This window comes from Elgaria multicarinata, chromosome 13 (assembly GCF_023053635.1).
Source record: "Elgaria multicarinata webbii isolate HBS135686 ecotype San Diego chromosome 13, rElgMul1.1.pri, whole genome shotgun sequence".
Taxonomy (NCBI): Eukaryota; Metazoa; Chordata; class Lepidosauria; order Squamata; family Anguidae; genus Elgaria; species Elgaria multicarinata.
The window spans coordinates 29877136-29897444 of record NC_086183.1 but is presented as its reverse complement, the minus strand read 5'-3'; the positions used below and the strand labels follow the sequence as shown (position 1 = coordinate 29897444).

The 20309-nt window shown below is 46.0% G+C and overlaps 1 protein-coding gene across 1 annotated transcript; it reads right to left on the bottom strand.

The window, feature by feature from the left end:
* Positions 1-2264: 2264 nt before the first annotated feature.
* LOC134407947 (2-oxoisovalerate dehydrogenase subunit alpha, mitochondrial-like) lies at positions 2265-14214 on the bottom strand. Its single transcript, XM_063139966.1, has 9 exons — positions 14101-14214; positions 12612-12791; positions 12331-12417; positions 11589-11697; positions 10664-10825; positions 5511-5717; positions 4544-4685; positions 3281-3452; positions 2265-2435 (listed from the first exon to the last, which is right to left on the bottom strand). Exons 1-9 carry the CDS (start codon positions 14212-14214, stop codon positions 2265-2267), a joined length of 1344 nt encoding a protein of 447 aa, XP_062996036.1.
* Positions 14215-20309: the final 6095 nt, after the last annotated feature.

Genomic DNA, 20309 nt, shown 5'->3' with positions numbered 1-20309 from the left:
CAACCATGGTAGTATTTAAATATTCCTTAAGTACAGTGTACACTAGCAATTATAAAAAAATAAAGAAATAGGTGCACTCCTGAATTGCTGGCTGTTTCTTTCTTCTCGGACGCATCTTACACAGATACTTGAAGAGGATTCAGATCTTTCAGTGTGACCTATTTAAATAGGGGGGAAGGTCTCTCTGCCGCCCCCCCCCCCCCCGCCCATCGGAATGAGCTACAAAGAAAATAAAACCTGTCTCAGATGCGTGTATTGGCTGCAATGATTTGCATTTACTTACTGCTGCTCTTTGGAGTGTATTTGTGCATGTATCTTTTCAGCTGTTCCTGGAATGTAGCATTGGGCTCTTTTGCACTGTGGTACCTAACTATGGTGTGGTGGACAGGCAAGTTGTTTTCAGTATTAAAATTAAAAATGGAAAAGTAATTTGTCCTTTCGGCAGTGGAAGTAGGTGTGATGACATATAAGATTAACTGGGCAGATTCAGGTTCCAGTTGAGAAGGCACATCTACAAGGAATCATAGAATCATAGAATCGTAGAGTTGGAAGGGGCCTACAAGGCCATCGAGTCCAGCCCCCTGCTTAATGCAGGAATCCACCTTAAAGCATCAGATGGCTGTCCAGATGCCTCTTGAATGCCTCTAGTGTGGGAGAGCCCACAACCTCCCCAGGTAACTGGTTCCATTGTCATACTGCTCTAACAGTTAGGAAGTTTTTCCTGCTGTCCATCCAGAATCTGGCTTCCTGTCACTTGAGCGTATTACTCCATGTCCAGCACTCTGGGAGGATCAAGAAGAGTTCCTGGCCCTCCTCTGTGTGACAACTTTTCAAGTATTTGAAGAGTGCTGTCTTGTCTCCCCTCAATCTTCTCTTCTCCTGGCTAAACATGCCCAGTTCTTTCAGTCTCTCTTAATAGGGCTTTCTTCCAAGAGTTCTCCCATACAACAGCTGTAAGGCAATAAACAGTTCACAAGAACAAGCAAACTAGGATAGTTGTCCTCAATTCAAACGTTTAAGGAATTCCCCCTAGAATTTCCAGAATGCAATACCTATTTCCATGTTGTGCATTGCAATTGTGGAATATGCACATCGTATCTAGTGTCAGGGGTGAGATGAGAAGAAAAAGGCAGCTTTGCTCCATAGTCAGTATCTAACCATTCAAACAAAAGTCACTGGGGTTTGTCCCAGAACTGGTTTCAATCCAGGGCAGAAACCCTAATGCCTCTGAAGCAATGACAGGCATCCCTGAACATGTGCAAAGTGCCCTGCTTTTTTCCCTGAATGTATCCAGCATCCACACATTCTGGGAATAGAACTTTCACAGCCAAAGAAGTGGGACACCCCACTCTAGAAAGTCACTGGTCAAGTAGGAGATAACATGAGAGGAAAATGCTTATAATGCTTTATTATTATTATTATTATTATTATTATTATTATTATTATTATTAATTATTATTATTATTTTCCCTTCTTGCCCCATTGTCATACATATGTAGGCTTAGGCTAGCCTGCATCCGTTCACGCATTATTTCCCCTAGAAATAATGTAACCCTCACTTTTAGTTTTGATTAAGTGTTAACAGACCAAGAGAACTCGGATCACCCACACCCCACCCATGCAAAGGTGCTGGAAATACATGCCCTTTGATCAGGAAAAGGGCTTAGCCAAAAGCCCTGTGAAGATATTCTTCTTTGCTCTTGGGACCAATTTAATTCACTACTAAAGTCAGGCAATGCAGACATTTCCCCAGCAGCTGAAAGCCCTCAAATCCCAAGGAAATCCCCTAGAAAAACATCATGTTTTGCTTTTACATTTTACCTTTTATCCCTTTATCCTATTCCCTCCCCCAGCCCGGTCTGTCTCCCATAGATTGCCCCATTGCCCTCATAATGTTTTGATGCGTTCACTAGAGACAAGTTTCAGGTTGACATGCACTCCCCTAAAAGGGATAATTTGTCAGGTCTCTTCCAAGAGACACTTTCCAAGAGTGGACTGGATTTTTTCCTCGGAGAGGACGCAAGCTGTAGTCTCCCACTCATCCACCACACCTGTACCTTCCAAGTCCTTAGGAAGAACTTCCCCAGTGGAGACCGCTTAGCAACTGATCTGTCTTTTTCACACCATCACCATAGTAACAAGGCAGTGATCGCAATGGACAGGAAATCACGTTTTCTACACAGAAGAGTTTGACCCAGAGTTTCTCCTACAGACGCTAATTATTTGGAAAGGGGGAAAGGCAAGGACCTACTCCTGGCACCAGCTCACTTCTCATGACAGTCCAGGGGATAATGTTCGCCATATTGCTTCAGGTGACACTCTAGGGATTCCTGCTGCTTCTGGATGTGCCTGGGCATCTCAGAGTAGACGTCGGAGAAGAGGAACTGAAGTCTGGGCTTTAGCTTGCGCTCAGCTTTCTCAATGGCCTCCATGACCTAAAGAAAGATGGCAGAACTCAGAATACAACCAGAGATGGAAGCCACGTTCCCAAGGACAGAAAGTTCCATTTGACGAAACCTGTGTTGAGCTTTAATTTCTGTACCACGAAGAGGAGCCTGGCTTCTTCTTTAAAAAGATGATTCCGTTCACAAGAGCAAGGGCTATTTTCATTTATAGAAAACAGAGCAGAGAACCCTGGATAATATTTTCCCATGCAAATAACTGGGCACCGTCTTCCTTGAACTTCTGTACATACAGCTAATGTGAACATACCTGCACTAGGTTAAAAAAAAAAAAGAACATTTTCATCTAAATTTAGATATTTTTATAATTTGGGAGATTTTGACCCATACCTGTTGAATTTTGGAAGGCATTTTTTTGTATTGTTAATTAATTATGTATAACATTATGGCACAAAAGAAAGAGAGGTGTGTGAAGATGTTTTTCATATTAGCAAAAGAACCGGCTTGTGTATTTGTGTGTGTGTAATTCTAGCAGCTTTTCTTATGAAACCAACACTGTAAATAGATCTTGTTATTAGCAGTTAACAAAGTGCTCCAATATAAATCCCATTACAGCATTGCCAACAGTCCAGAAACCACACGCTTGACCATGGATCAAATTCCACATACATCACAAAATATAAACAAATCCTTGGATAAACACTTAAATTGTGAGCCCCAAAGTGAGTACAGAACTCTTTTAACATTTAGGGCGTGGGGGAGAAACCTGCCAGACTCACAAACCTGTGAGTCTGGCTACTTTTGTCTCTTTGGTAACCCTGAAAACAACCTGAAGCTCACGGCCGGAGCGGGAAGGATTGAAACACCAGGCCGCTCACCTTCTTGCGGGATTTCTTGCACCAGCTCTTCTCCTGCTCCTCATCCCACCAGTCTCGGCCCACCATATAGTGACGGAGACGAGAAATGGGGTTGTTATATTTTTCCCAATAGCTGACTTCTTCCATGGAGCGGTAGGCAGAGCTGTCGTCAGATGAGACATGGGGCCCAACCCTGAGAAGAGAACAAGGAGCTAATTATTCAGGCAAGGTCGTTACTTCCCCCCACAAACCCCTGTACTAGGCCTCTTCTTCCCAGACTCACTGCTGTCAGGTTTGTGCTTTATTTACTTATTTATTTATTGCATTTCTATACCGCCCAATAGCTGAAGCTCCCTGGGCGGTTTACAAATTTAAGACAATTCAAAACAAAACAATAGTATAAAACCATAATATAAAATACAATATCAAACTGTTAGAAAAAAGAGAGCTATGTTAGCCAAAGTGAAGCCATTTTAGAAAGGAAGTAGGGTGACCATATGAAAAGGAGGACAGGGCTCCTGTATCTTTAACTGTAATGTAGAAAAGGGAATTTTAGCAGGTGTCAATTGAAGGGGATGAAATTCTCTCTTCATCAACACAGTTGATGAAGCTGTAGAAGCCCTGCCCTCTTTTGTATCTGGCCACTCTACTATAGCTAGTGTAGCTTTAACTGTTGTGATAAAGAGGGAATTTCACCCACTTCAATTGACATCTGTTGCAATTCCCTTTTCTACATTACTGTTAAAGATACAGGAGCCCTGTCCTCCTTTTCATATGGTCACCCTAAAAGGAAGTAGAATTGCAGCCATTTCACAGCAAGCGAGAAGACACGTCTATCCATAGGTGTCAGCTTGTTTCCCCCTTTATCTAATAAAAACAGTTACTTCTAGCTCCGGCCTGGAAGGTCATTGTTGATGTGGAACAAAGGAACAGTGTTGGTCGTTGTAAGACGAAAGGAATACAGAGCAAGATAACTGTTATGCTAAACTTTATGTTCTCATTGGCTAACACTGTCACTGGGCAAAGCCCAGACACTAACTATATAAGGGAGCTTAACTTTCGTTTTCTTTGTCTGACCACTTGCCTTTTAGAGCTCAGATCTTGATTTAAATCAATAAAGCGCTTTTTGAACCCTCTGTCGTTGTGAAAGTAGAGTCGTGCTTTGGGGCTAATTAGATTAGATTTCGTCCCTGGGCAAAGAACCTATGTCTAACAAAAGCACAATTTATAGACTGTTAAAATACTGGGAGAATAAAAAGGTCCTCCTCCCAGCTCCATACCCACCTGTAGGTCATGGCTTCAATGAGAAACGGCTGGTTCTGTGCCACGGCACGGCGCCGGGCCTCCTTGGTGGCGTTGTACACCGCAAAGACGTCGTTGCCATCCACCCGGATTGAGGGGATGCCGTAACCAGGACCCCGGACAGCTGCAGATGGAAAGGATCAATGCACACGCTTGGAATCCACTGTTGCATGTGTGCTTATACCAAATACTTTTTTTTGAAGTATGTGTATGTATTATAGACAGAAACCTTGTATATACAAACCTCACAGGAGCACAGTTTTTATTCTCAAATGTGTACAAATGAAGCACAGCGTCCACTTACAAGAGTAGTGACCGTAGCCTGCAGAATCCTTCTAGGTTTGCTATGTTAAATTAGGGTCGGAGGTGGCCTTTGTTAAAAAACACTGGACCTTCCCCTCTTAGTCAAATGCCTGTATGTGAAGAGAGGGCAGTCCAGGGCTCCATGGAATACGGTATGTATCTCCGTGCACTGTGCCTTTGGGGCAGGATGAGATGGGATAGACATGCACAGGTATATAACGTTGGGTGGGACAGAAAACAAGTCATTAAGGCTGCAATTCTAAGTGCACTTGAAATGAAATGAAAGGAACCTCTCGTGCAAGCACTGAGTCATTACTGACTCTTGGAGGGACACCAGCTTTCGTTAACGTTTTCTTGGCAGGCCTTATAGCGGGGTGGTTTGCCGTTGCCTTCCCTGGCCGTTATTACCTTTCCCCCAGCTATCTGGGTACTCATTTTACCGACCTTGGGAGCATGGAAGGCTGAGTCGACCCGAGCCGGCTGCCTGAAACCAGCTTCCGCTGGGATCGAACTCAGGCCGTGGGGAGAGTTTCGGCTGCAGAAACTGCTGCTTTACCACTCTGCGCCACACGAGGCTCTAAGTGCACTGACCTGTGAGAAAAAACCCTTTGAATACCCCTTCCTCTCCGTGACCTAACCCGCTTACCAATTCCGTCACCCCGGTACTGCTCGGATGTTCGAGTGGAGATGGCGTAGCCGTTGTTTCGGCAGAAGAAAATTGCAGGGCATTCGAGAGCGGCAGCGAAACTGAAGCCCGCATGGGCATCCCCTGCACCGGCAGTGCCCTCCCCAAAGTAGCAGATCACGGCCCGGTTGGCGTTCTCCTTCTTGATGGCGTAGGCAGTGCCAACAGCTGTCAAGGGGAAGCAAGAGGGAGTGAGACAAGGGTCGGAATTCGTGGTGACCATGTCTTCAGGCAAAGTTTCCTTTTTTTTAGCCAGTTGGAGGACTTCCTATCTTGTGAGTCAGGCACGCTGTGAGCCAGGCCAAAGGCCTCTTTGACAAGGACTCTGAGCTGGGAATGGCTTCCTGGGAGGCCTCACTACCCTTGAATCTACCCAGCTAAAGAGGAACTCCATTTCAAAGGAACAGCACCTGTGAACACAGGAAGCTGCTTTAGACCAGTGGTTCCCAAACATTTTCTGGTAACCGCCCACTTGGTTCCACAAACTCATGCCCAGTGCCCCCTACCCTAAACTATAAAAATCATTATTCAGCATAGCAGTTTTCAACGACCCACTAAGGAAGATAATAACAATAAAATTCAAAATAGTAACAATTAATTGAATATTTATCCTAAATCCGAAGCACCCGCCGCAGGCTTGCCGAGGGAGGGAGGAAAAAGAGAGCGAACACCTCTGTTTTGCAGCCGGCGTGGCGGGGCACACCAAGCAGGGTATGTGTCTTCATTAGCGTTTTGGTGCTTTTGAAACATTTCAATTCACCGTTAAAAGGACTCGTCTTAAACGGTATTAATACATGTGTGGCTTAGGACCAAACTACCTTCTCCCATAAAAATGTCCCTGGGTTTTAAGACCTTCTGGAGAGGCGTTTCTCAGAAAAGACCACCTTGAGCGCCCCCCTGCCGCCCCTTTGCCTCTTAGAACCCCCATATGCAATCCCACCGCCCCCAAGGGGGCAGTACCACCCATTTTGAGAACCACTGCTTTAGACCAAGTCAAGCCGTTGAATCCTCTGTTATAGTCCAATATTGCCTATTCTTGACTGGCAGGATTTCCCCCAGATCTTCCACAGGTCTAAAGCCAGAGAGTTTTTTGTATTGTTGACATTAGGGCTGTGCACGGACCCCCTGATCCGCTCCGGATCCTGATCCGCTCCTTTCGGATCGGGTCTGCTCTGCTCCATGTCGATCCGCCTCCATTCCGCTGCAGTGCTCTGGATCCGGATCTCTGTTTTTCCCCCCATAGACTTGTATTGCAAAGGTGAAATGCCTATAACTATTTTAGTTTTCAAGTTAGAAACATCAAAATGGGCACCATGATAGCTTCTAAATAGATCCTTAGTCATGGCTACTTTGAAGGAAATCAGGTCATCCCCTGATTTTTTGGGAATATTTAAAAGATTCCCCCCCCATTTACAGAAATGCAGTTATCTCTGTTATTTTTTTAAGACACACACATGTAACTGGGCACCATGATAGCGTCCACATAGATCCTTAGGCATGGCCACTTTGAAGGAAATCGGATCATGCCCTGATTTGGGGGGAATTTTTGAAGTTAAACCTAAATCAGAATCTTCCTCTCAGGTTAACCACTTCAAAAATGAACACAGGGAACTTCAAGATAGAAATATTAAACAGGGTGAGCATACAGCACATAGCTGGTCATGTGAGAAACAACTCAGATCTTGCGTTGCCACACTTGTGTCTCAATACTTTTTTAAAAATTTACTTTTTTTCATGCCATCCACTCATTTCAAAGTGCTATAACGTGTTGGTTTTTCAAGATGCACACACATCAAACAGAGATGCTGTTGAAGAGACGATCCTTTCAGGGTCCATCAGAGTTCATACACTCCAGGGTATGCCCAGCCAATAATTGTAATAACAATAACAATACTAATAATGATGATGAGCCTACATTGTCACAGAGGATTCAGTCATCATGAAACCAGCACATACAAAATGCAGCTGCCTTTTCATCACGAGGAAGGACTAATGCCCTGAGTCAAAGCAAGACATACACAAACCGGCCCTCTGAGGCGGGCACAGAGGAGTAGAGGCAGCAGGCGGCTATGCCCCTGAAGCACTGGGAGCAAGCATGCCATAGGCTTGTGGGGTTGACCCACCTAGCCCATCTACATCTCCCTGGCACCAGGAGGGCAGAGAGGCAGGCAGCGAGGTGCTACATGATGTATGAGTAAACCATAGATCTCTGGAGAAGTAAGTCCCAGCAGATCCCGCTACCCCATAAAGCGGGCACAGAGAGGCAGGTAGAGGTGGCAGGCAGAGGCAGGCAGTAAGGGGCTGGTACGTTGCATGAGCAAGCCATAGATCTCTTGGAATCTTCCAGAAGATCCCGCTACCCCACAATGACAGCACCCAGGCAGAGGCAGGCAGAGAGGTGGAGGAGGCTGGCAGGTAGGTGCTACGCAAGGTAGGTGTAAGTAAGCAATACATCCGTGGGTAAATCCCACCAGATGCGGCTAACCCACAACGTGGGAACCCAGGGAGGCAGGGAGGCGGGCAGGCAGCAGACAGCTCTGCGGGCACAAGTCAGTGAGCCAAGGATTGTTTCCAGGCCATTCAAAGCCAGAAACACAAAACAGCCCTGTGAGGCGGGAACAGCACAGAGAGATGCCTTTGCATCCCATAAATAATAGGAGGCCAGCAGTAGAACAGTAAAGCTTTGTTCCTTGCTTCAGAGTTGATTGACTACACTGTAAACACAGCCATTATTAAATTATCATCATCATCATCATCATCATCATCATCATCATCATCATCATCACAACAACAAGAAGAATTAGAACAAAAAGGCTGGCTGACTTTATTTCCAGTATTGGAAAGTGGACGTTCCCAGTGCCCTTGAGGAAACATTGGACAGTGCCGCTGTAGTCTACCTCCCAGTCCTTTGGCTGCTCCTCATAGAATCATAGAATAGCAGAGTTGGAAGGGGCCTACAAGGCCATCGAGTCCAACCCCCTGCTCAATGCAGGAATCCACCCTAAAGCATCCCTGACAGATGAACGTCCAGCTGCCTCTTGAAGGCCTCTAGTGTGGGAGAGCCCACAACCTCCTTAGGTAACTGATTCCATTGTCGTACTGCTCTAACAGTCAGGAAGTTTTTCCTGATGTCCAGCTGGAATCTGGCTTCCTTTAACTTGAGCCCGTTATTCCGTGTCCTGCACTCTGGGAGGATCGAGAAGAGATCCTGGCCCTCCTCTGTGGGACAACCTTTTAAGTATTTGAAGAGTGCTATCATGTCTCCCCTCAATCTTCTCTTCTCCAGGCTAAACATGCCCAGTTCTTTCAGTCTCTCTTCATAGGGCTTTGTTTCCAGACCCCTGAACATCCTGGTTGCCCTCCTCTGAACACGCTCCAGCTTGTCTGCATCCTTCTTGAATTGTGGAGCCCAGAACTGTCTAGGTTCCTGGCTTTGAGAAGCCACCTCACACATCAACTCGTGCGAGTCATTGATGAAGCTAGGCTACAGTGACACAGTCCACTGTTTCCCCTTTTGAGGGTTCTGATGTGTCCTCAAGGGCAGTGGGCACTGGGCACGTCCACTTTCCAACATTGGACATGCCGTACAGGACATCATCCACTTCCACCACTGCTATCCAGTTGTCCAACAAGGTTACTGTGGGTACCTTGCAGTGCTGTGTTGCCTATCTTTTATTTTACTTTGTATATTACTTAAAACATTGGTAGTGGGTTCCTTTACTGGAGCAACGTAAGGTTGTGTGAGTTTGCTCAGGCTACTGCTTCGCCAATCCACTCCTCACTGACCAAAGCCCTACCCAAAGACAAAGAAAGAAAAGTGTCTCTGGCTTAGTCCCCCCATCCAACATTTGGATTGGATGATGATTTACATGGGGTGATCACTCAGCACGATTGGAAGATGAAGCTGTCTATCAATGCCAAAAAAGGCCTATTTCCCCCTCCCGCTTACCCATTAAAAAAATTCATTGCAACCTAACCGCTGAACGGTTTCTTCTGAAAATCTACACAAATGACCCCCACTGAGCAATCTCTAAGCACAGTAATTTTCAGGGATCTAGCTTTAAAAACAAAGAAGTTGTAGGATTTTTTTCTCCCAATATGTATAAAAATGTCCAAAATGGCGATCGGAGCTCCGGATTGAGGCGAAGCGCTCCGCAACTGAGTGAACCACTTTGCCTCGATCTGCTGCCCCCGACCCAATTCAGATCCGCCTTTGGCGGAGGCAGATCAGGTCGCTCCGCTCCTGCTTCGGTGATCCGAAACGGAGTGGAGCACAACCCTAGTTGACATGTCATTTCTGCCTGGGGAAGCATTCTGTGAAATTCAAAATATCCCATATACAAATAATAATAATAATAATAATAATAATAATAATAATAATAATAATAATAATAATAATTTTCTTACCCGCCTCTCCCTTTGGATCGAGGCAGGGAACAACATTAGAACAGGATCAATACATCTTAAAAATTCTTGATTTTACATTGATCTGGATAGGCATGCCGGAAAAGGCTAGTCTTTAAAGCTGCCTTAAAATCACACAGAGAGTTAATTTTACGAATCTCCTCCGGCAGGCCATTCCACAATCTGGGGGCGACAGAAGAAAAGGTCCTCGGGGAAACTGATGTCAGCCTAGTTTTAGCTGATGGAAAATAAGAATTTTATGCAACAAAATAGAACTTTATGTGTTTCCTGCATATCAAGCTTACAAACATCTATTCATTAATGGTGAGTAAGAATTTGCTCCAGGTAAGCAGGTCTAGCTTTGTTTTTCTTTTGTAGTCTGCATCTGAATAGGCAGGTGGGCAAGTCCTTAGTATAGACTGATTTGCTACTTATGTAGTGCAGGAGGGCAAAAGTGGGCAGAAAGGAATTCTCCAGGTTTCTGGTCTTCAACTCAAATTGGCCATTGGCTATGGGAAGCAAGTCCAAAACTACTGGAGATGTCTCTTCAGCCCACTCCTGCAGAAAATTGTTGTTGATCTGCTGCGAAGACTATGAAGGCGAAGGCTAGCAAGTCATATCCCGGACCCTGAATATTAGCTATGCTGTCAGTGATGTTTTGTTTGTCTACCTTCCCAGAAGGAAGTGTTTGAACCTGTTTTTGGTCTCACCTTGGGGGATTTGCGTAGCTAGCGGGGACGAAATGGTAACAAAGTGCAAATCTTTGCAGCCGTAATGCACGGGCATTTGGCGGCCTTTCCCAGGGTCGTTGGCATTGCTGTAGCATTGTGCCATGAAGAGGTCCAGAGGATACCCCCTGTGCATCAGCACACCTGAAGAAGCCAAAGGAGACACAAGGTTAGCAAGGAGACGGCTACTGCTGGCCTCTCATGTTGGTTTAGCATGACTAGTGTGCTACGTGCTGCACAGAGTTCAGGATCAGTATCATTTCCTCTTATTTGATGGTCTACGTGGGAAGGTGGGTGAGTGGGAGTTCGGACCATGAGGCCATTTCAACAGGGCATGGAACAATATTCATAGTAAGGCCTTTCCTTAGGTCACTGGCATTGCTGTAGCACCGTGCCGTGAACAGGTCCAGAGGAAAGCTTCTATATGTGAGCACACCTGGAGGAGAAAAGGCCACAAAAGGAGGTTTAGCAAGGAGGCTGCTACTGCTGGGCTCTCATATTGATTTTTAAATACCAGTGTGCCAGGTTCTGCACAGAGTTCAGGATCAATGTTATTTCCATAGAGGGGTCTTATTTGTTTACGTGTGTGGTGGGGAGGGTTGAAAAAGAGGGACGTGGGAGAAATACCTTTTCAATTGGGGATGGAGCAATATGCACAGTATGGTTCAAAGGCTGTAAGCTATGCTCAAGTTGAAATTGCACAAAAGTTGATGTATCAAGAAAATCTGCTGTGCTTGCTATGGCGATGGAATATAAAAAGGAGTATTAGTAAAATAGATCTTTGGGGGGAAGAACATGCAGAGGGCCATGTGCTCTGGTGCTCAACTACCATGCGCTGCCACCTAGCTGCTCAGCAGCCGGCAGCACACCTGACTTCAGCTGGAGTGAGGCACCAACTGTCTGTCACCTGCTTCACGATATTGTGAAAAGACCACGTCAGTGTCCTCCAGGGCGGCCGCACTGCCAACCTGCGCACCTTCCTCTCCAGAGTTGGTCAAGTAAAACGAGATCCGACCCTATGAACAGAAAAGTGAAGTTACCGTCAGGTAAGGAATGTCAGGGCCTCCCTTTCCCATTTTCTCTCTTAACCCGCAAGATCAGGGACAGGTAATGCCGCTAAGGTGCCAAACCCCTCCCACTTAAAAACAAAACAAAACATCTGAGCCAAGTGATGGCCTCCACCTGCTGCCATCTTCATTTCCCATGAATGCCTCTGGGCTGCATGATGGGGCTGAAAGAGACATTCTTGGGAAGTGAAGGGAGCTGCTGAGTGACACTTTCCTCTGTAGTGCAATTGGCGCCCAAGAAAAACAAGTGGGGAAAGTTAAAGGTGCTTGAAATGTGTGTGCTGTGGCTCAGCCCTCACCTCTATCATTTGGACAGATTAGTTTCGCTTTGTAACCGACCACTCTTCCCAAGGAGCTAATTTTGTGATGGTGCTCAGTGTTTCTCACGTTCCCATATGTCTCTATTGGTCCCAGACCGTTGCCTACCCATGGATTAGATCAAGGATACCCAAATCAGGAGAAACGTCTTTGTGTGACCATCCCTAGTGGACAATTGAGACTTGACTTTTTAAATTTGGGCCAACACCTGAGAAGGCCGGGATCTTGTCAGCCTGCCTGTTCCACACAAAGGGTGCGCTGTACCTGCTTTTTCGTCTTGCAAAGCATCCGATCCATGGTATTGAGAAGGGTCATGCTCTTGTAGAATTTCAGCACTTGCTCTTTGGGGAGCTGCAACGAGGAAAAGCGTGGAGCAAAATGGGAACTACCGTCAGATGAAAAATATTTAAACAGGGTTGAAAAATATATATTTCAAATTCCTTGGCTCCAGCATCCAACTCTAGGACATCTGGGATATTTGCAGGTGCCTAGAGGACAACATGCCCCTCTGAATTTGGCCATTGCATCAGGTGCATACAACTCACCTGAGGGTCCTCACTGGGACTGACAACCTGCCCCTGTTGGTCCATGACCCGGTAGATGGGAATCCCCGAAGTGACATTGGGCTGGATGAACTCAAGCCTGTCTATGAACTCAGCCGAGGCACCTGGGAATTGCATCTTTTCCTCAAGAGAGGTAAACTCTTCTTGCTGCTGGAGAGATACCTGGTAGGGGTAAGACAGGACAATGGCCCACACGTGGAGGGCTGAGCATAACAGCGTCCCCCGGCATGAAACAGCTAAGCATGTCTCCGCATGTCCAACAACCCTCAAATCCACTGGCTTCCTCCAATGATGGGGTTGTTGGGGGGACATGAACAGGCCGAGACAAGTTACAGCCCTGTTGGATGGAGGGTGTGCTAAAAACGATGGGTGCGGCTAAAGCAAGCTTTAACCTAGAAGATAAATCCATGTAAGGAAAAGTTTTGGAAGCCGGACCACCTGGGTTTTTATTTATTTTTTTACCACACCCTCCCTTGAAGGACACCATAAATTATCCTCACTTCTTCCTGCTCTCCCATCAATCCCGTGACAATTGGAGGCTCCCAGGTGAGTTTTGTGGCTTTGTGGGAACCTGAGGCGGTTCTCCTCACGAAGCCCAACACTCTTCTCCAAACAGCCTCCCCCAACCTGATGTCCTCCTGGTTTGCTGGACTCCCAACTGCTGCTCCTGAGTGGCTTTTCATTTACCCCTCACAAGTTTCTGTCAACCCACAATACTGGGCAGAGGAAGGGTTTCCCAGCCGTGTTCAGAGCAAGCTACTCATTGTGCTCCTCCCTTAACAGCACCCCTGATACTATATCCTCTCCCTACCTCGCTACCCCACTCTCCCTAAAAAGCCCCCACCCACAACCTCCATTAGGCCACCTCAGCCCTCTCCCGTATCCCTATGAACACGTCCCCCCCTCCACGTCTCGTTGCGTGCCGTCTCTTTAGATTGCAAATCTGCGGGTGGAGACCATCTTACTTCGCTGATGGGTTGTTTGGCTGAGGAGTGAAATAAATATTCTTTAAATAAATACATATATTCTCATGGTACATGTTACAGACTCCTCTCTGCTCATGCAAAACCGAGCCTTGCCAAATCCCTCTCCCCCTATGCCTTTTCCTTCCACCCCTTCAAAAAATGTTGCGGGGTAGAAGCGGCTACACTCTGATCAACCTGTCTTTTCAGAAATCCGGGCAAGGACTCTTCTTCCCTTTTGGAGGCAATTTCCCACTGTGACACCCCTCTGCTTGAGATAGTAAGCAGAGTAAACTGCCCAGAGAGCTTCGGCTGTGGGGCGGTATAAATGTAATAAATAAATAAATAAATAGGGGGGCAGAATCTTGCAGAGAAAGAAATAACATGCCCTTTCTGACCCCGGAGCTCCCACCCACTCCTACCTGTAAGGGACCTGCACCCCAAATGATCTTCCGCACCCCACCCCACCCCTCCCCGGGGCCTGGGTGACTGACAACTCCCTGACTCACTCCCGTGTGCAGCTCCTTTGTTGCCATCTGTCCAGGAAGTGGGGGGCAGCCGAGCAGCATCAATCTCCGAAGGGTCCGCAGCCCCACTCCAGCAGACACCGTTGCCAGCCCCATTTCGTGTAGCACTGGAGCGAAGAGGCAAAGCTTGAGGCAGGAAATGCCCCAGGACACACCTCTAAATCAAAGGGGTGGGGTGTCCAGATGATACCTGCCCTATTTCTCTCCCTCCCCACCCCAGTTTCACTCTGAGCTCTCTGGGTTCTTCCCCTCTTTTCTTGCCATCCCCATTTCTTTCATCCCACCCTCTAATTTGTTTACTGACATACAAAGTTGCCCAAAAGTAGGTATACAGCATACCCATCAACATTCTATACAACTGTCTACCTACTTATGTACCACCTCTCTTCCAAGAAGCTCAAAGAGGGATGCAGTTCTCCTTGTACCCCGCCTGGATTGTTGCAATGCGGAGCTACTTCTGAAGATGGTCTAGAAGCTTTGCTTAGTACAGGCTAGAGCGATGAAGCTGCTTATTTGGATTGGCTGTTTCCAACATATTACTCCGTTTTATGTATTTTATCGTTTATTGTTATTTCCCGCCTCGATCAAAATGGAGAGGCGGGTAAGAAATAAATTTATTATTATTATTACTGTATTTCTTCGATTCTAAATCACCATCGATTGTAAGACGCACACTAATTTCAGCACCACCAACAGAAAAAAAGCTTTGATTCTAAGAAATAATAAACGCACCCATGATTCTAAGATGCACCCTGTTTTTAGAGATGTTTATATGGGGGGAAAAGTGCGTCTTAGAATTGAAGAAATACGGTATTATTATTATTATTATTATTATTATTATTATTATTATTACTCCAGTGCTGCAGGGAGGCTGGCCTGGGTAGGGGTGGGCTAGATGAGAGACCACTCAAAGGGTCTATTCCACCCTTAAAAACAAGGGCATCCCTGTGGGAAGTGGATAATCTTAAATGTTTCCCCCACCTCCATGGCTCCAGTCCAGGCAAGCAAGTATTCTTCATTAACCTGCTGTTGCGCAAAATGTGAAACAGCAATAAACTGAAGAGAGAAAAAATGAAGAGAAAAGAATTTAAAATATATATCAGGAGGACATTAGCACACATCCCCAGAGCACAGGAAAGTGTACACAGCCCCATCTTTGTACAAAAATGGGGCTGGGGATTTATTTATTTGTTAAAGGGCTCCAACCACAATCACAATCGGAGCGGGGTCATGGGATTTGGTAGCAGACAGGACAGAATCTGCCGCCAAGTCTCCTGGGATGCCAGGTGGCGCAGGCTGGAGGAAGCAAGCCCTGCACTGTGGGCGGAGGGCCCAGCCGTCTGTCGGCCACCCTGACCACCTTGTCAGTTGTTCTCAAAATGACTGGCTGTGCATAGCTTGTCACCCATGTCGTGCGAACATGCCCTTACACTCTGGGCTGTCAACTAATACAGGAGCTGGCGTACCAAATGTTCCTTTTGATCCAGGAGGACGGTTATGGAAAGGACGAAACAGACACTGGACTGTGACTCTTGACCTTATGCATGCGAGAAGGTGAGAAGTCTCTGTTCACATCTATCGCTATGCGTGTTGTTTAAATATGTTTGCTTGAGGGTTTCTTAAGGGCGATCCTCTTGTATAATCATGTTTGTTGTCGTGGCACATCAAACTCAGATGATTGTTTGACAGGGGCGAGTAAGAAGACTGTGGAAGAATGATTGACAGCTGAAATCAGAAGGGAATGTTGCGTGGAGTTAGTGGCCATTGGGAAAACTCAGTTAGGAGGAGGATGGGGACAGTTAAGAGGTCAGGGACAGCGAGTTGAGTTGGGTGAGGGTGGCATTGACAAGTGGGAGTTATCGGCCCGGCTCCCGTCTGTGCTCCTTTTCAGAGCAATTGCATCACTTATCCTTCACCCCCTCCCTTTTTCTATACTTGTGAATCATGCAAATGGACTCTGTCAAGAAATCTATTTTCTTTTGGAGAAGTCCGTTGAAAATGGGCCAAAACGGAGAGAGATTTTGCCCACTCTCTGTTCGTTGGAGAAGAGGCTGGCAGACGGATGGAAGAGTCTGTTGAGAGAGAAATCGTGGACACTGGCTCTTCCCCCATCCAGGTGTAAAGTGCTGGGAAGGGAGGGGGGGAGACCGTCCCTCAACTGGCCCCCAGCCAGTTGGATGTTTTTACAGAGGCATTGACTGAAGGGAAGCATGGACACTGGCCCTTCTCATTCTTTCTGATCTGACCACTGAGAAACAAGTGTCCAAGTAATCTATTTGTGTTGCAAATATTGCTCGTTCCCTGGTGTACCAAGTCCAGTTCAGCACACAAGGAGGAGAGGAGTAGGGTGACCATATGACCGGATTTGCCCGGATATGTCCGGGTTTTTGATGGCAAATCCGGGAGCGCAAAAGCTTCAAAGTACAGCAAAACCTACAAAAGTAGGAGTGAGTGAAGTTAATTTCAGATACATTAAATCTCTCACTTGTTCTTTAATTCAGTGATTTTAACATTAAGATGTTATGTAGAACAGATTTGTCTTAAATGTGTGCTGTAAAATCAGACATGTGAACAAGGCTATTTTCGGGTGGGCACGCCCCCTTGGTACTGGACACGCCCCCTTGGGGCGACCATGTTGTCCTCCTTTTTGGTTTCCAAAATATGGTCACCCTAAGTATGGATCAAACAACATTTATTCTGCAGAATAAAGAGGCACTGGAGCTAATTGCTCCCAAAGCATGTGCCCACCTCGCAAGGGAGGTAGCTAGGTTTTATACACTATCTTCTCTGGTGTTACATACGTAGACGCCATCTAACAGGAAATTTCTTGCTGAAAAGAGAATACATGGCCTGTTCTTTTGGCAATAATCCACACAAAGAGATAGGTACTCACTGTTCTTTAAGAGAACATTCACTTGATTTTGCTTATCTAGGAATTTCTTGGCTTCTTCGCAGCTCTAGTTCAGAGCTGGGCACTTTTCTAACAATTCCCCACTCAATATAAAAAATGAAAGAAAAGGCTTTCTTCACTTTATATTACATATCTTTGCCTATTTAGCAAGGCGATCAAGGAAGGAAGGCATGCATTGCTAATAGCAACAGGCGCAGATACAAAAGCAGAAAATAGCAAGTATTATTCTTAGACTTTTCTTGCAATTCAGGACAAGTTACTAAACTATGATGTCGTCAAGGCTTCTATGGAAATTTCATAATGTTTCAAGTGTGTCATTTTTTCCGCCTTTTCCTTGTTCCTTTCTCTCCACCAGGACCAGGAATACAATGGCCCCATACATGTTTGAACAAAGATTTAGCTACATGGGTTTTTGAACAATAGCTTCAGTCTTGTATCCTCTTGTTGTACAGTCTAAGTTCCTCCCCCTTGCTGGCGTATCGACCTGGTCCTTCGGCGATGCCTTTTTGACTCATGTGTGGTGGATCCACTTACTGCCCTTACAGCTACGTGTGTAGTCAGGAGCACCTGGAACAGACTTTTCGACTTTTCCTCCAATGGCACGTCCTTCCAGGACCGGATCAGCACCCAGTCACCAGGTTGGAAATTATAGAATCATAGAATAGCAGAGTTGGAAGGGGCCTACAAGGCCATCGAGTCCAACCCCCTGCTCAATGCAGGAATCCACCCTAAAGCATCCCTGACAGATGGTTGTCCAGCTGCCTCTTGAATGACTCCAGTGTGGGAGAGCCCACCACCTTCCTAGGTAACTGGTTCCATTGTCGCACTGCTCTAACAGTCAGGAAGTTTTTCCTGATGTCCAGCTGGAATCTGGCTTCCTGTAACTTGAGCCCGTTATTCTGTGTCCTGCACTCTGGGAGGATCGAGAAGAGATCCTGGCCCTCCTCTGTGTGACCACCTTTCAAGTATTTGAAGAGTGCTATCATGTCTCCCCTCAATCTCCTCTTCTCCAGGCTAAACACGCACAGTTCTTTCTGTCTCTCTTCATAGGGCTTTGTTTCCAGACCCCTGATCATCCTGGTTGAAAACTGATAAGGAAACTGATCCCAATGCTCATCTCCCGTCACTTTCACATGTACAGCAGAAATCACTTTAGAATCTCAAGTTCACCCAGTCAGCCAGCTGACACCAAAAGTTATCTATTCCTTGTTGCAAAACTTAATTAATTCTGGATCAAAGCGTGGTGGCGGATCCCAAAGTCAGTCCAGCAGCTGTTCCACTACGCTGTTGATCCCACGTCGCTAACAGTTCCCGGGTCACACAGGTCTCCTGGCTGGCTTCACCAGAATTGTTGCAAAAATTGCTTGTTTCCTGGTGTACCAAGTCCAATTCAGCACACAAGGAGGAGAAGAGATGGAAGTATGGGTCAAACAACGTTTATTCCGCAGAATAAAGAGGCACTGGAGCTAATTGCTCCCAAAGCATGTGCCTACCTCGCAAGGGAGATAGCTAGGTGTTTCTGTATTATCTTTTCTGGTGCTACATACGTAGACACCATCTAACAGGAAATTTCTAGCTGAAAAGAGAATACATGGCCTGTTCCTTTGGCAAGCATCAACACAAAGAGATAGGTATTCGCTGTTCTTTAAGAGAACATTCACTTGATTTTGCTTATCTAGGAATTTCTTGGCTTCTTCACAACTCTGGTTCAGAGCTGGGCACTTTTCTAACAGCACTTTTCTAACACTTTTCTAGCAGCGAAGAGGAGAGGGGGGGGTGTTATAATTTCCTGTTTGGAGGGCCGAGCAACAGACCCCAAAGTGCCAATTTGAGTTAAAGGAAGCTACTTCTTCGCAGCACCCAGGGGGTAGGAGTGAGAGCTGCTTCATCTTCAGTCGTAACTCGTGCCCTGTCCATGGTCCTGGTTGCTCAATCAGGTCAGAATGGAGAGATTAATATAGGCTCTGAACTTTTTCATAATGCTGGAGTTGGTATGCAAAATGTTCGTTTTGACAGAGCAAGGAGGGGGGCACAAGTTAGTACGGATTCCTGGATCGAAGGTCAGAGACAGCATCTTCCTCACAGCTGGTGTGGAGAGAACCAAGGTCATAAAGGCGATCTTGAGGAGGAGGGAAACAGGCATGCTGGTAGGTGGGGAGCAAAGCGGATTGGGTATGTCGGCTTATGTCCTTTCAAGAAGTAGAAGCATAGAAGCATAGTAGCATTGGAGGAGGCCTCTCAGGCCATCGAGTCCAACCCCCTGCTCAATGCAGGAATCCACCCTAATGCATCTCTGTCATATGGCTGTCCAGCTGCTTCTTGAATGCCTCTAGGGTGGGAGAGCCCACAACCTCCCTAGGTAACTGGTTCCATTGTCGTACTGCTCTAACAGTTAGGATTTTTTTCCTGTTGTCCATCCGGAATCTGGCTTCCTGTAACTTGAGCCTATTATTCCATGCCCTGCACTGATGATCGAGAAAAGGTCCTGGCCCTCCTCTGTGTGACAACCTTTCAAGTATTTGAAGAGTGCTATATTGTGTCCCCTCAATCTTCTCTTCTCCAGGCTAAACATGCCCAGTTCTTTCAGTCTCTCCTCATAGGGCTTTCTTCCAAGAGCTCTGCCATACAACAGTTGTAAGGCAATAAACAGTTCACAAAGAACAAGCAAACTAGGATAGTTGTCCTCAATTCAAACATTTAAGGAATTCCCTCTAGAATTTCCAGAATGCAACACCTATTTCCATGTTGTGCATTGCAATTGTGGAATATGCACATCGTATCTAGTGTCAGGGGTGAGATGAGAAGAAAAAGGCAACTTTGCTCCATAGTCAGTATCTAATCATTCAAACAAAAGTCACTGGGGTTTGTCCCAGAACTGGTTTCAATCCAGGGCAGAAACCCTAATGCCTCTAAAGCAATGACAGGCATCCCTGAACATGTGCAAAATGCCCTGCTTTTTTTCCTGAATGCGTCCGAAGTGGGACACCCCACTCTAGAAAGTCACTGGTCAAGTAGGAGATAACATGAGAGGAAAATGCTTATAATGCTTTATTATTATTATTATTATTATTATTATTATTATTATTATTATTATTCCCTTCTCGCCCCATTGCTCTACATACGTAGGCTTAGGCTAGCCTGCATGCGTTCACCCGTTATTCCCCATACACACAATGTAACCCTCACTTTTAGTTTTGATTAAGTGTTAACAGACCAAGAGAACTCAGATCCTCTTCACCCCACCCATGCAAAGGTGCTGGAAATATTCCTGGGCACCAGC